This window comes from Aquila chrysaetos, chromosome 3, assembly GCF_900496995.4.
Source record: "Aquila chrysaetos chrysaetos chromosome 3, bAquChr1.4, whole genome shotgun sequence".
Taxonomy (NCBI): Eukaryota; Metazoa; Chordata; class Aves; order Accipitriformes; family Accipitridae; genus Aquila; species Aquila chrysaetos.
The window spans coordinates 70863689-70880567 of record NC_044006.1 but is presented as its reverse complement, the minus strand read 5'-3'; the positions used below and the strand labels follow the sequence as shown (position 1 = coordinate 70880567).

Below are 16879 nucleotides of genomic sequence, written 5' to 3'. Positions count from 1 at the left end.
GCCGGGGGGAGGTTAAAACAAAATAATGCCGAAGAAGTGAGAGCCCCTCGGGTGGGCTGGGGGGGGAGAGCCGGGCTCGCTGGGAGAGGGGGGAAGGCTCCGGGGCCCCCTCGGCGTGGGACAGCGCGGAGCAGCGCGGAGCAGCGCGGAGCCCCCCCCGCCGCCGCGGCGGCCCCGAGGGGCGGGCAAAAGCGGGCTCGCCTCGCCTCCGTTTTGGAGGGCGGGGGAGGAAAAGCCGTGCCGGGGACGGGGAAAAGAGGGTGTGTGTGGGGGGGGGGGGGGGCTTGTAGATGTGTGTGTGTGTGTTTCGGGTTTTGTTTTGGAGCCGGGAAGCCGGGAGCTCCGCCAAAGCGCAGACGGCGGCGAACGGGGACGAAGTGCCGGGGCCAGCCCGCCCGCTCCTGCCTTCCCCCGCCGCTCTCCCCGGGTGAGGCTGCGTGGGGTGTCGCTCCCGGAGCCCAACTTTCCTGCCCGCCGGCCCCAGCATGAACCAGACGGCCGGGGTGACTAACAACGTCCGCTGCTCCAGCGGCAAGGGGCCCAAGGTAAGCCCGGCCGCGGGGGGGGGGAGCTCCGCGGGGCGCGCAGCCCCGCTGGGAACGGGGCTCGGTGGGGTGCGTAGCGGCGGGGCTGCCCGGCTCTCCCCTTCCCTCTCTCCGCTCCTCCTGGTCTCTAAACCTGTAGCTGAGAGTGTTTGTGCGTGTGTGTGTGTGTGTGTGTGTCCCCGCCGCCCCCGGCAGCCCATCACTTGGGGAAGTTCAGCGGCTCTCGCCGGGTCCCCGCCGCCGCCCTGGGTTTGGAGCGGTGCTCGGGGCGGGCAGGGGTCGCTCCCCGAAGGGGTTAACGCCTTTCGGCTGCGGCTCGGGGTAGAGGGGGGGGTGTTGAAGCAGGTCCTTAGGGACCGAGGATGCTGCGGCCTCGCAAGCCCAAGTGCTGGAAGGGTGCGAACGCGCGCTCCTGCTTCAAACGGGTTAGGATGATTCGAAGGTAAAAAAAAAAATTGAGCCGGTGTGTAACGAGGGATCAGGTCTAGCTGTATCTGCTGCTTTTGCTTCTTGCCACGGTGTGTTTGCATAGCCAGCATTAAGAAAAAGAAAAAAAAAAAACCCAACTGGGTAAACCACCTTATTGTGCACTCTGCTGAATTCAACAGAAATGTAATTGGGTGCTCGTGCCTGATCCAGATCAGATTTGCATTAACCTTTTTCTGATAGTAATGAACATGGCCCTTGCATTTGCCTTTACAACACTGATACGCTGCAATATAAACTAGAGTTGGGTAGATGTACATGCCCTCTTTTAGACAATTCTGTTGATGCTCCTTCTGCAACTCTTCAAAGTGTTTTTCAGTGTTTGTGCTTCTGCTTGTGTTTCCTGTGGATTTCCCCCCTCCCCTCCTCAAGATTTCAAATGCCTCTTTGAGGCTAGTGTTTTGTAAAGTGACATGTTTCCGTATTAGGTAATGGATGCACATTAAAGAAATGCAAAATTTACATTTCGCCAGAAATGGTGCAGTGCCAACTTCTTTTTTATCTTACCTCTTAATACTGGCTTCGTGTTCCATCTTCTAGACTTGATGTCGTCGTGGTGTTTGAAATGCTGGTGCTGCTGCTCACCTGGTTGGGCACTTCAGGTCTAGTCAGTGCAGACCTGATTCTACAAACTCTTAGGCACACAGATTTACCTCATACTTCTGCTGTGAAGCGAATACAGTTATTCCTCCTTTTCTCATATGATCTTTTTAGAATTAAACCCACTAATCGTAAGGCTATGTGAGTATTAAAAGATGCGACATGATGAGTGCTGTGGAAGTACACAAGCAGATTAGATGAGTCTGCTGAAATTATTTACTTAGCTCCATGACTAATCATATATTTGAAGTTAAACCCATGCATAAGCTCTTTGCATAATTTGAGGGCCTCAGATTGAAGGTCCTCCATGGATCATGCCTGTAATTTCGATGTTGGGCCTCCTTTCCTTGCACTTTCTGGTTTTCTTTGAGTTTCGGGTTGAACAGCCAAGGTTATTGCATATCTGTAATAATTTATTGTATCAAGCTGCTGACCTAACACTTTAATGCAGAAGGAAGAGATGGGGCTCAAATGTGTATATTCTTAGCACATGATAATTGATACATTTGTTTTTGTCTCGAAGGCATCTTCATCTTATTTTCAAATGCTGTAGGATGTGGATATTTTTTCCATTGGAAATAAATATATTTTTTCAAGTCAGAAGATTGACATGATTGATGGTTTCAGGTTTTTAATTAAAACACAGAAAGCTCCGTGCATGACTAATTCAGTTGCAAGGAAACCTTACAGAGTTCAGAAATGAAAGCGTATCAAACAGGGCTGAAAAAACAAATAACTGATCTGTAAGAGGTCTGTGATGGAGGAGACAAGAGGTAGAATAGCCAAGTTTTTTGTGACGCTGACTTCTAAAGCACAGAAAAAAATACTTGTGAGATGTTTATTTTTTTTTTCTGAAAACCAACCAACCAACCACCACCAACAACAAAAACCCAACCAAAACCAAAACAACAAACCCACAAACAGGACTTGTCGGACTTTACTGATCTCCTAACTCTTGAAGTCACTGGCCTATTTTAATCAAAATTGACAGAGCAGGAAAAGTGTTGCAGATGTCAACTTTCTCCAAGGGTCATGGAAATAAATCTCTTAATAGGGAAGAAGGAATATTTAATATCCAAGTAGAGGAAGACGCAAGGAGAAATATGGCCGTATCTCCTTTACTCACCCTGTCCCAGCAACCCAGTCGGCACATGGCTGTAGCTGCATCATGGGCTGTCCTTTTGCCCATCACAGGCTGTGTAAAGATTGGGAGGGAACAGGAGAAAGGAAGGAGTATAGAAGGAGCTTCCAGAAGAACTGGAAGTTTATGGTGGAAAAAAGGAAGCCATGCGTGAGGGCTGGGGTATTTGCAAGAGGGACTGGGTTGAGCAAATAACGCAGGGCAAAAATCCATCATAAATCAAACACTGTTGTTTCCACTGCTCATGAAACAACTTGTTAGGTTCCCCCCAAAAAACCCCAAAATGTCGGCACATTGTGTCGACTCAAAGAGTTGCAAATGCTAACTCACTGGGACAAGGTCACTCTTCTTCCTGGCTTTGCTCTGAGTTTTCCTCTCGCTAGGCAATGGGCACTTAGCCTTCAGATTTCCTTTGCAAGATTTACAGCTTTGCACAGTCGTGATGAGCAAGGGAGGTAACGTTTTAAAGGAGGGATACAATTAAAGCCCTTAATGCAGATAGCTTGATTGTAATTCCAAACTCTAGTAACTAAAACACGTCTATTTTTTTGACATTTCTATGTAACACTTTTTAGCTGTTTTTAACCAAGATCTAGCTCTAAGCCACTTGTGAGTACTATTGAAAGACTGTGATTTATTGGCTAGAGAGAATTATTTTTGAGAAATAGTTTGTGTACATACAGCTTCTAATGCTCTTTTTTGCTGCCTGTGACTAATCCCGTTGCCTTTCCTAAGACAACTTGTGGGAGGAAGGTGAGAGGATTCACCCCAGTGCTGTAATGAAAAGCTTCATCGTAGGAACATTTCTGACGTGTTCGAGTGGTTGGGGTGGTGAGCCCTACAGCCGTTGAGAGTCTGTACAAAACCAGCCACCTCTCTCGTGTGGGCTGGGAGCAGGCTTCGACTCTGATTAAGAAAGTGCACATTATTGGAAAGTTATTCAGATCCTGGCATAAGAATTTGGGGTTCAGTTTCGAGCTGTCACATTTTGACAGATTTATTGAAGGAATTAATGAGGGCTAACTCCATGTGGGGACTCAGGCTTTTCAACACTGCATGTTGCAGCTGCTGGCTTTTGGCTTTTATTCAGCAGTCCAGAGCCCCATGCCAACAAATGCAAGGTACAGAAATTGTGTCTTAAATTTAACTTCTTTTCTTAGATTAGTACCAAGGAAGATGCTGTGAGAAGACACTTTGTTTCATGTCGGGACTCCCAATTTCATCTATCTTGAGGGAGGAAGATCTACTGAAAACATCGGGAGTAATTTATTTCTTTAGAAACAACTATGTTTGGGGTCCTCCATCTGGCTACAGTGAGCAAGGACGTATTCCATCGAGCAGGATTTGTGGATCTGGTGTCCTAAGTGTTGATGAGGATTCAGAGACCCACCAGCTCCCATCCTTCGGGGCACTGTTGCATCAAGCAGGAGACAGGCTGCTCCACAGCAGGAGCCCTCCTGTCTCTCCTTTTGGAGAGGGGCCAGCCCAGGGCTGTTCTTTGGAGTGGGGAAGCTGGAAAGCCACAGTGTCTCCTGGGGAGAGGGGGGTGCAGTGTCTCTTTATTTATATGAAAATGCCTTTAGCCAAACCATTGGCTGACATGCACCATCTGGAGGGTACGGTCTAAACCCCCGGCTTTGTACAGCAGCCTCAGCTGTACATTAGTGCATACTGCTGCTGATTCAGTCTCTTTTGACTTCTCACTGACCATAGTTTTGAATGACTATAGCTGTTGTAGCTGTTTTGTGTGGAGCTCAGTCTCGGACATGGTCAGTGGATATCTTGTGGGTCAGGTCTCCTAACTCGGAGACCTGTTGTCCTGTGAGATGTCAGTTCAGCTCCTTTGGCATACTCTCATACGCAGCTTATGGTCCCAGTAGCGCATCACTGATGAGTAGCCAAATAGCTTATGTGTGTTTTGAGGGTAATGCAGTCATTTTACTACCTAAATTGCACTCATGTTTTATCAGACATTTAAATCTTTTTGTGGATCTAAGCTTTAACCTATTCCTGATTCCGACCTCTATGTGTGGGTAGGAGACAAGTGTTTTCCTGTGCCAACAGGAGTAATGAGAGTCACTCGGGCTCTATGGTAAAATGGAACAACACTGAGTTAAACCTGAGCAAATGGTGCATGTTTCCATCATGGATTTCATCAATGTAGCTTACAGGACACATTTTGGGCTACAGCAGATACTAAGAAACCACCCTTCCTCTCTCAGCTTTAAGTATGTAGGTGTCGTGGTTTAACCTCAGCCAGCAACTAAGCACCACGCAGCCGCTCACTCACTTCCCCCCCACCCAGTGGGATGGGGGAGAAAATCGGGAAGAGAAGTAAAACTTGTGGGTTGAGATAAGAACAGTTTAATAGAACAGAAAAGAACAAACTAATAATGATAACACTAATAAAATGACAACAGCAATAATGAAAGGATCGGAATGTACAAATGATGCGCAGTGCAATTGCTCACCACTCGCCGACTGGCACCCAGCTAGTCCCCGAGCGGTGATCCCCCCGCCCCCACTTCCCAGTTCCTATACTGGATGTGACATCCCATGGTATGGAATACCCCGTTGGCCAGTTTGGGTCAGCTGCCCTGGCTGTGTCCTGTGCCAACTTCTTGTGCCCCTCCAGCTTTCTCGCTGGCTGGGCTTGAGAAGCTGAAAAATCCTTGACTTTAGATTAAACACTACTTAGCAACAACTGAAAACATCAGTGTTATCAACATTCTTCTCACACTGAACTCAAAACATAGCACCATACCAGCTACCAGGAAGACAATTAACTCTATCCCAGCTGAAACCAGGACAGGAGGCATTAAGAAAAGCTTGTTGAATCAAAGTCTTGAGGTTAGGACACCTGCCTGAATAACTGTAACCTGATTTTTAATCAGCAATGATGAATGTTCAAGGAGAACAGCAAATCATTTGGACAGCTTATTTTTTTTTTCTTCTAAAGGAGAGACAATTGTACTAATTAGCAATATTGGTATGTAAGAAAGTGGGTGTGAAAACAACTCAATGAAGTAATTTAAAGTCTTTGTTAAAGTAAAGTACACACAATTAAGCTAAACTGGAAATACAGTCTTGATTGTGCCCTTGGTGGCTCTCCCATTGTTTTGAAAAGAACAAAATCAACCTATAAGAAAAGGAAATTGCTGATGTGGGGTGTTCCTACAGAACTGAATCTTTGCAGGGAGTTGCCCTGATCCAAAGGGGCAGTGTGGTGTTTGTACGGCTGTGGTCAACAGGTTAGTAATGTCCTTTTAACAGGATATGAGAGAGTTTAGTTTTTATAGTGGTTTATTCTTTCAACGATTAATAAGAGATTATTGCATGTACACAGGGTGAATGTAATTTTCTTCTCTTCTACATGAACTATTCCCCTCATGTGAATTCCACTGATTTCAGTTGAATTACTACTTATTTATGTCGGTTTAATTGCAGAGAGATTCAATACCTCTAAAGTTACGGAAGCAATAGAGCCACAGCATTTCTAGCACTCTTGGGTGCAGAAAAGGAAGATAAGGAAGCTCCTCTGTTATTGCTGAAGCGGAAACGAGTTCAGTTTTACTTGCACATTGCATTTTACTGTGTGTGGTAAGTCACCATGTATGGGTACAGCTAAGCAGTATATTTTCAAGTCGTCCAGTTTTAATACTCTAGTGCGAATGCAAGGTTGGCTTCCACACCTAATAAGTATTAAAGTAGGACTTGATGTAGCTGCCAGCACTTTAAAACGTGATCAGTCAGCTATCTTCAAAATCCAGCCTAGCTCAGAGGGCAGTCCCTTAGAAATTACACTTCCATCTCAGAACATTAACCTTTCCGAGTAGTCTAATACAGCATTGCATGAGCGCCCCAGCCAAGATCAAGGCCCAGTCCTGCTGGATGCTGTAAGCCCATAGAGACAGAAATGGCTTTGTCTTCAGAGTGCCGATGGTTTAGGTTGACAATAAGAGGCAAAAAGCTGGGAGAAGGGGAGAATTACTCTAGTTTTACAGGCAGTGAAGCGGGGTGCTGAGTGTAAACCACCAAACATACCAAGCTTAACAGAATAATAATGATCTCAAATTCTGTGAAAATTGCAGGCTAGGTAGAGAAGATAGACTGAAGTTGAGCTTCTCTGCCATGGAAAATGAAGGCAATACTAGCCGTTGGCCATTTAACAGCCAGCTGGCTCATCAGCATGTGCTCCTGCCATCCCACCAGCGTATCCCTCTCTATGAAGCAGGTTATCCCTTGCCCACTGTAGGTGTCAGCAGGAAAAAGCTGTGGGCAAAGAAGGGGGAGAAAACTGTAGGCTTGGATCCTCTGTCCTGTAGGAAGCCAGGTGTTAGTTTGGCTCCTTGTGGAGCAAGGTTTTGTTTTGCAGGTGGGGTGGAACTGTGTAGTGTTGATTTAACTCTTTCCCCTATCCTGGTTTTTATAGATCATCTATCTTCTCTATCCTTTGTGGGGGATCTTTCACAAAGCAGCAGAGGAAGGCAAAACCTGTCAAAACTAGGAACAGTGAACTATAAATCAAGCATAAAGGCCAGGAAGCTTCAGGGGAAGTGTTTGAAACTGGTTTTATCACATTCTCTCTCTTGCTTGTAAACTAAGTTTTCAGTTGACGTTGTCTGGTGGAAGTGCTGCATTAGTGAGAGAATTTTTTCTTCTGTTGATGTAAATGGAAAGATTTTTAGAAATTTCTAAGGCCTTAAGCAACCCAGCCTCAAGGATTTTAGGGATAATGACTGTAGGAAGTTCTTGACCAGACCTTGTATTATTTCAGGCAGTGAAATCTGCTTTCTCTATAATTCTGCCTGTAAACCTGATGGTTTTTGTCAGTTAATTCCAGCCGTATTCCCTTGAGTGCTTCCTGGGACTGTCCGAGTGTCAGCTGTCCTGTAAAGTTCCCATTAACAGGAAATTTTGCAAGGAGGATGATGGCAGGTTCAAGACTAGAAATTTCAGTGCAAGGCTCAAATGCCCCTTTGAAGGATGGGGAGATGGCCAGGCTGACTTTATAAATGCCCTGACTGATCAAAATCCTCCTGGCAGGGGTCACGCTTTCCCCGACCGGAGGGAATGCAGCCTGGGGAAGAGCGGGCTCCTCTAGTCCTGGTGTTGATGGAGCTGCTCCTCTAGGCTATTTTGGGTGATGGGGAGCAAAAGGAGCCGTGGGGTTTGTACCGTTGCACACGTATGCACCAGCAAGGGTGTACTTTGCCTAGAACTGCTGTTATTTTAAGGTTTTAGGGGGTGCATGAGAAAGGGGCTGGAGAAGGACCGTTCTGCCCCCAGTGAGTATTTGCCAGGAGCGTTATGGTGGGGCTGCGCGGAGCTCAAGGGGTTTCCAGCGGTGTGCGGGATTTTGTTCTCCGTATCTCTGCAGTGCCCTCCGGCACGGGGAGCCCCGAGCCCTGAATCTGAATGAGCGCTGGGGATTGGTGACGCCGGAGCCGTCCTGCTCCCTGTTTATTTGTGGGTGCTGTTCTCCACTGCTGTTTTTCATCTTTAATGAGAGCTGAACACACCATAAAATTTTATTGGGTGTTTATGCTAACAAAATTAACTAACAGTTGGTGCTTTAAAAATGCAGCCGGAGCTCTGAGCGCTATAACTGGAGTCTGCAATGGCTTTTTAACTGGTGTAGGACAGAGCAAATGTGTAAGCACCAATGTCATTTAACAGTAAACCATTTTATATTAACTTTTTATTGACCAGAATGGATTCATTGACATTTTAAAAAAATAAAATAATCTTAGCATGATATGTGCTTAAACAAAATCATGTTTTCAGGCATTAGATAGATACAAGCTCTGTCAAAATTGTGGGGTTAATTTACAATACCAAGACCAATGGGCTGATAATCAAAATAAATTAGCTTGGCTATTTCAGGACTTTAATGCTTAAGTCAAATAATAGGAATAATATTTATTTTAGCATTTCAATTATTGTGTTGCCCAATAAAATAGAAATAATATCATGCTGTGAATGCTGTATGGATCACTTGAGGCCATGACTTCAATGGGAGTACAAAGGACCTCTAGGCTATAGAAAAAAAAGAAAAAGAAAAGGGATTAACTTCAGACTCAATTTCTTGTTCACTAGCACACATTTGGCTTATTTCTATATTAGCGCTGTTAAGTAAACATAGGAAAGTCATTTGCTTTCATTCATTCATTTATTTATTTAGTGCCTTTATTTATTTATTTTCAAGCAGTTTGCCCACACCTAGTCTGGATAGAATTTGATGTTTATGATCTTTACATTATGCTGGGGATTTTTATGCCAGTTTTAAAACAAAATAACTAGATTGACATGCTGGGACATTTTTTTTGGTGAATGAAATAGTTTGATTATCAGTTAGCACTGATTTACCACATATTTACCTAGGTATAGGTAGGGCTGATTTGCATTTCATGGCATTGCCAGAAATAAAGTTTGGCTGAAAGACTTGTGCTAGCACTCAAGGGGAATGTCCCGATTCCTGCATTAAGCCCTGAGTTACACTGGGGTACTGGACAAGTGGTTTAGGCTTGACATTTTCACATAGTCACAGTATCATAGATCCCAGCTGATTTTCAAGGCCAGATGCTGTTGCCATCAAAAAAATGTTCTCCCACTTGCTTTTAACCTCCCAGTGTAAGCGTGGTCTTGGGGATCTAATGCGAACTCGCAGCAGTCAGCGGTAGTTGCACTTCAGCAAGACTGGGGCGAGTATTCTGCCCATGCTTTAGTTTTTTTCTGTTGGTGAAGATAAGGATGAGAACTTCCCTTGCATGCTCTGTGAGCTCTTTGGTGGAGGATAATAACTTGGTAACCCACTAAGTGGGGTTCCCATCTGTACTGTTGGCCTTATGTTATTGTGCTTAAAATCTGAGAATTTAGCAAACTTTTGTGTCATTAAGAATGTGTTCTCCTTTGGAATGAAGGAAAAAAGATGTAGGAGGGACAGAGATGTAGGAGGTTGCACAGTCCCTATACTGTGACGTGCAAACCCTACTCCAGAAGATCGCCTCGGAGAGAAGCATATCCAAAGGAGCGAGTTGTGTTGCAAGCACAGAGCGCGTGGAGGAGAAGAGGGGAGCACATCAGCTCACTTGAAAGGAAGGTTGTTAAAAGTATAAAACCTCGGGTAGTTCAGAAAGAGAGCATATACAGCCCTCCTAGGTGTCATGCCTTCAAGTAGACAACTAAATACGCTGCAGCAAAGCCAAGGCTTGTCCTCAGTGAGAGCCTCAGGGAGAGGGTTGGGGGCTGACAGAGGTGGCGGGTGCTGGGCTCCTCTCAGCTCTGCCGGCAAGTTGAAAAGGGGCAGGTCATCAACATTCTGAGGTCAGCTAACTTGCTTATTTGCAGATGGCATCTAAAATTGGAATGCTAGAAAGAGGCTGAAATTATGGCAGACAGATGTGTGCTGCTGGTAATTTACTGCTACTCAGGGCAGCAGATACACCATATGCTTTTGCTTTTTTTTTTTTTTTTTTTTTTTTGATGTATTAGTTTATGCTTCTAGGCTTTTGACTTGGACTTCCCCTTAGCATCCCAACATCCCAGTGTTTGCAGATTTTTAGTGCAGTTTTTTATTCAAGTCAGGTTTTGCTGGATAATGACCTCACACAGAGGCTTTACCACTGCTTTAACCCCGTTCTCCAAAGTGGAGGATCAGATAGGTTTTCATAAGTAACAAGTCCAGGAAAGGTCCAGCAGCAGGGACTCACATCAGTGTTAGTTCTATGGCGGCACTCCGTAGGAACGCTAGTTGCATACTGGGTTTCAATTGAACAAGAGGCTCTCCAGCCAGAAAGCATAATACTGCTTCCTACATCAAAGAATTTACATTTTAAATTTGTTCATTGGTTTATGGTTGTTCCTCAGACTAAGGATTTTATTCTTCACTTTATATTCTCGCTGCTTAGCATTGATTGATTTCTGTGTGCGATCCCATTGATTGTCATGTGGCTTCTCTTACGCCGCTTAACACAAGTCAGGGTTGCATCTGGGGCCCAATGAAATCACACAGTATAATACATTTTCCTTGACATGCTGCGTTGCCTTACTGCCAGTCGTCTTGTCTGGCCACCCGTTTCACAATTAATTTGCCAGCAGAGAGGCCACCAAAGTTTTTCAGTCACTTACTCCAAGTTTAGTCACTCTTTATTGTTATAGATCTCTTCTCCAGCTGGTCAGAACTATCCCTGAATTTCCCAGGTCCTGCTCTCTGCATGCTCCGTACCTCCCTATTTTCTGATTTGTTCCAACTTTAGTTGCTTGAGTTATCCTGATACTGCTAAAATTCCCAAAGGCTGCAGCTGTATTATGGAGCATATCTGCACCTTGCCTGTGTCTTTCATTCCCTCATTTAGGGTTCGTTCCTGCTTCCTTCCTGTACATGCTCCGCTCCTACTGTTTTTCTGGCAGGGGAGGGCACTGAATATTCCACTTTATCAAGAAGTTAATTTTAATTTACTTCTGGTGAATAAAACCAGCTGGTTTTCCCTTACTTAAAGTAGTAAGAGAAACTTCCTTGTGCTTTTTGTTAATCTGTGTGAATTGTTGCCCATAAAGGGCATTTATAGCATAAAAAGTAAAATGCCTTGCTGGTTTATCCAACTCAGGGACACCAAAGGACTGATGCGGATTGCAACACAGGTATCTTCACGTGGGCCACTGAAAAGGTAGTGATGACTTTTGGTTGCTGCAGCTTGGGCTTTTACAAAGTTATTTCAGCCTGCCACTCAGAAACTGTACCTAGAATCTCTAGCTATGTGTGATCATAATAGAGGTGATGAAAGTATTAGCCGAGGATGGAGGAAGGAAAGAAATGGTTTATGGACCCTCAAACTCTTTCTTTATGGCAGTAATTCAAGTGTTTGGGGTTTTTTTTTTTCTCTTTTGTCCCCCTTTCTTTGTACAACAGTAGAGAACATCAGTGCTTTTTAATGACTTTAATGGAAAGTAATCAATGCTGTGCACCATCACAGTATTATGATAAAAATACCTCAGTTAAAACTATCTTTGACAGCAAAATATTGTAAATGACCTCTAATGATTAGCCTTCCTCGGGTACTTTCCTGCTGTAGCTTCATTATATTTTACAGCATATGTTTTGCACCAGAGAAATTCTGAGTGGCAGCTGATATGGACTAGCTGAAAGAGAGGGAGATGATTACTGTGTTTTTGTTTTAAGCAAAGGAAGGATGTTCATGTCTAAATTCCAGTAATGTCAGCAGAAGCAACGTACCTAAATCTCTTGTGTGCTGATGGAAGAACTGCCTCTAAAGCTTTTTCAGTGTAAAGCATAAAGTTTATTGAAGAGCCCAGTAATGAAGAGCTATGGTTCCTGGTGCTTAAAATTTTAGTGATTGTACAGAAATGAGGCCTCCAGCACTTTAAATTATAGTTTGTGGAGACGTTACCACAAATGACTTATTCTTTCTTGAAAGCTCCTCTCTTACTTCCTTGTAAGAATTTGTTAGATTTGGATTTTGATATGGAGATCATCCAGAAGAAAAGAAATAATCGATGTTTTATTCAATAGAAGCTGTCACTTATATACTTTCATGCTTTGGAAATAGAAATTGAAAAGAATTAGGAGAAAGCTAGCAAATTACAATGTGGTCCTACCGCTGTTATTCCCAGACATAGCAACTTTAACTAAGATTGTAATGCCATTCATATAAAAGATGACTGTATCCAACTGAGAAACAGCTGTTCTTTGCAGAGGCTGAAGTACACAGATGCACCCAAATACTAAACTAAGATGATAAAATGTAGGTGTTATCAAAGCAAAGGTGTATGTTTACATTGTATTGTAGCAAAGGTATCTACTGTCCCATGAGTTGTTTGAAAGCCACTATGCATGATCTTATCAGCAACACCACAGAGTCCAAGTGATAGTGTTTGCCAAAAAAGGGATTGTTTTGATGAGTGGGAAGGGTATACTGGAGCATCACTGATAAGGCACCTTCTTTCTGATGTGCAAATGTGAACAAGTCTTCACATTTTGGCTACATGTTTGTGTGTGCTGTAACAGCACTCCTAAACACCACTATAACAGCATTCCTAAGCACGAAATCTCATATATTTTCCAAGGTTTCCAATTTCATTTCATAAAACAAAAAAGAAAAGCAAAAAAAGTGCAAGTTTATAGCCAGTATTGCTGCAGAGGTGAAAAAATACCATCAAAATGATGCAGAGGTGTTGACTTGAGTCCTCAGAAAGTGCAGAGAGAGAGTTTCAGTCTAACTGGGTAATCAGTGAAAGGTGATCCTTGAAAGATAGGACTCAGTTTAAGGATTACAGCACCAATATTTAGGCATCCAATTTCTGTTCACATGTAACCTAGGGGCAGGGTCTTTCTGCATTAGTGCTGCGTGAGATGTGCCAGGTATCCTTTCAGCTGCTGGACCAGAGGCATACAAATTTCCCACAGGTCTTGTGTTGTGTCTGCCAGCACCAGCAGTGTGTCTTGGAGATGCCGGGACATCTCAAACGATGCTGGGTATCTTCATTTAGGCAGTGGAATTGGACAGGCAATACCTAAGCTCCCATTATAGTCAATGGGACACAGTCAGTAGAGTCTAGAGAGCGATGAAGCTCACTGTAAGGTCGCTGTGGGCTGGCTGCTCCCTGACTTGCTTCTTATATTCCACTGACTTTTTTTGTCTCGATCCCTGTTGACTATAATAGGAGTTTAGACAACTGGCACTCATATAAGCACCTAAACGTAGGCATCCTAATCTCAAATTGCTTCCCTCTTGCAGCGTCAGCCTTGTCTACTGTGTTACTCGTTGTCAGTGTGGGTAAGAAAAGCTGGGAAGTATTATCATATTAAATTCTTGCCTGCCATTTCCCAAGAGCCAGGACATTTCTTGTGGGTCAGGATGGATGGCTGAATACTAGAGTGTAATCAGCATATCTGAGATTGATTTATTATTATTAATAATACAAGGCACAGCAGTCACAGCTTCAGCAAAAATGACCGGTTTTATTTTCCTAAAATTCCGGTTTCAGAAAAGCTTGGGTTATTCTGAATCAGCGTACTGGTTGCAGCAGACTTAGGCTGATGTCTGCATTTCAATCTTGATGAATCCTTGGAGAGGCAGCCTGTTGTCCAGACCAAGAGAAAAAGGATGCTTACGTGAATTGGGGTATATCTTTTTTTCTTTTTTATTTAAAGGTTAGTCCAGCCAAGCCAATCCTTTTGAAATGGGTGAATAAGGGTTGCAGAAATGCTGATATCAGGGCACAGAAGATTTATGAATCTCTATGTGGAGCGGAAGGCAGATGTAGATAAAGCAGGCAAGGTTAAATCATGCTTTGCCTGTAATTGTGAGCGTGATATCAATGTCGGTGTCTTTGACTGCAAGGTCCTTTGGGAGCCCTGTAGGGCACAGTACAAACATTAGCTGGTCAGCTACTACTTCAGGCCATGCCTTATTTTGTAAATGTTGCTTTAAATAAATTTAATCAATAATGAGATCTTGTATTGAAAAATACACTGCTTTCTGTTGATACCATATATTTTTTGGCACAGCAGATTCCCCTCCCCTTACTGCTCTAAAAACTAAAGATGAGGTATTTACTTCAGTGTTCAAAATAAGGGCCAAGGCTCATTTTCCACTCCCTTAACATGGGTTTAATGCCAGCATGGTGACAATTCCCTTAGTCCTGTTGTAATAACCTCAGTGGACTTAATCCAGCACATGGCTGACGGTGGAGGAAAATCAGGCTGTGTCAGTATTGATAGCAGCTCTTGTTATATTAACAGTCTTAGCATCCTACCCTGGTTCTTTCATATTTAGGAAACCAAATCTAAATCATTTAGACCCTTGAGATGAGCAAATGTTTGGAAGGTTATTTTTTGGGAAATATAGCTGGTTTTACTCTCTTTTTCTGGTAGGTAGCTTTGGCTTGTTACATTTACAGGGTTTTTTTAATTCAGTTGTGCTTTTTTAAAGAAGATATATTTTTCCATTTAGAAATAACTCTATGGCTAAATGACAGAATAATCTGTAAAAATCAATGGGGAAAACATCAACTCCTAGGAGAAAACGTGGACACGTTGGAAAGTTATTTTCAAAACTCTGCCAGAATTTAGTAAACCGTGTTTTAGAGGCATTATCCTCAGAGGGGAGATTAGGAGTGAAGGAGGAGGCAGTCATCAGCTAGAATATTCCTGTGGACTCTGTTGCTGTAGTGTTTCAACTCCTCAAAACCTCTAATGAGATTTTCTTCAGATAACTACTGATTGCTGGTAGATTGGATTGGATTACATTAGATTAGTGTTACTCCAGTTTTGCAGACAGTGGAACTAAGAAACAAGGACAGCAGGGACCAGATTTTGAAAGATATTTAGTCACTTACATATTAAAACATGACATTTGGTGGCCTCTGCACAAGTATCTGCCATTACATGAGAGGTGGGAGCTATTTGTAGAGTTTTTCATTTTTGTTTTTGTTTGTTTTTTGAGCATCCCAGGGGTGCTTTCCTGAAACTTAGGCCATGTAATTTTGAAGCCCGCCTAACTCTCTTGCCGCCTTCTGGGCAGTCTGTGGAAGGGCAAAGGAAAAGAGTCCAGGCTTCACCATTGTCTATCGATAAACCAACCGCTCAATTATTTTTCCTCTGGCTGGCAGAAGGAAGGTGTTTGTACTCGGGTGGTCTAGTGGCATCACTGGAGACCACTAGTCACTGCTGGTGGCCTATATATCTTTGGAAATGTGCGTTTCTATCTTGCATTGATTTCAGTAGGCTTACGCATCTAAACACTTCAAATGCTCTAGCCCTTTAAAACTCCTCCTGGATGATTTTCATTTAACAGTATCCACTGCCATCAGGAGTAACAGTTTCATGTGCAGTTCCTTGCTTCCATCTTTTAACTATAAAAATGCAATCCATTTTGCACAAATGAAACACTTAGACCATGGTTTCAGGTAAATTTAAATTTGGCCTTTGAATTATTTTTAAATTAACTCAGATAAATGGATGGCATTTGTAAATACTAATTTTGTGTAGTCAGAATTGGGGACCATACATGATAATGGGAGGATGCTTCACAGTGGTATTGAGGTGAACTTTTGCAAGCTAAGTCTAAAAGTGCCATCAGCTTCACTGTCACTAACTCTGGAAATAAATAACGTGCATCACCAATGAGTTACGTGACTTCAATAGTACTCAAAGCTTTATAATCATAGAATCATAGAATAGTTTGGGTTGGAAGCGACCTTCAAAGGTCACCTAGTCCAACTGCTCCTGCAATAAACAGGAACATCTTCAACTACATCAGGTTGCTCAGAGCCCCATCCAGCCTGACCTTGAATGTTTCCAGGGATGGGGCATCTACCACCTCTCTGGGCAACCTGTTCCAGTGTTTCACCACCCTCATTGTAAAAAATGTCTTCCTTATATCTAGCCTGAATCTACCTTCTTTTAGTTTAAAACCATTATCTCTTGTCCTATCACTACAGGCCCTGCTAAAAAGTCTGTCCCCATCTTACCTATAAAACCCCTTTTAAGTATTGAAAGGCCTCAATAAGGTCTCCCTGGAACCTCTTCTCCAGGCTAATCAACCCCAACTCTCTCAGCCTGTGCTCATAGGAGAGGTGTTCCATCTCTCTGATCATTTTTGTGGCCCTTATCTGGACCCACTGAACAGATTTGATAGGACCGAGTTACTCAAGGCCTCCTATGTGTCCAAGGGCAGTGGGGATCTCGAAGAAAAGGGTTTCTAAATGTCCACCTATAATCACTGAGGGATTGAGCTGGGGAGGAGGTTAAAAGGATGCCTAAAACACAGATGAGATTTGGTTTCTCCCATTAACACTTTTTCAGACATGCTTTAAAAGAAAGGCATCAGCTTTCCCTGGCTCTCTGGGGAAAAAAAAAAAATGTTGATGTGTCCAGGGGAGGACTGGGCAGTGTGAATCCGGAGCAGGTGGGAGTCTCCTCTTGGCCCCAAAGGAGAGAAGGGTGCAGAATTCAAGATGTCCCATTTTTTTTAGCTTTACCTGGTAGGCTGCTGCTGAGCAGTTTCAGGAGGTTTCAGGCTAGTTTTCAGGAAGTCCATGTGCAGTAAAATGACAAGATCCTATTCTGAAGTGCTTAATTCTC

The 16879-nt window shown here is 43.5% G+C and overlaps 1 protein-coding gene across 1 annotated transcript in view; it reads left to right on the top strand.

The window, feature by feature from the left end:
* The first annotated feature begins 289 nt into the window (after positions 1-289).
* The window catches only part of DPP6 (dipeptidyl peptidase like 6), a 575985-nt gene continuing 559395 nt past the window's right edge, over positions 290-16879 (top strand). Inside the window, exon 1 of the mRNA XM_030009646.2 lies at positions 290-545. Within this exon, the coding sequence (XP_029865506.1) occupies positions 486-545 (60 nt within the window). The 5' untranslated portion in view covers positions 290-485. The remainder of the gene's footprint in view (positions 546-16879) is intronic.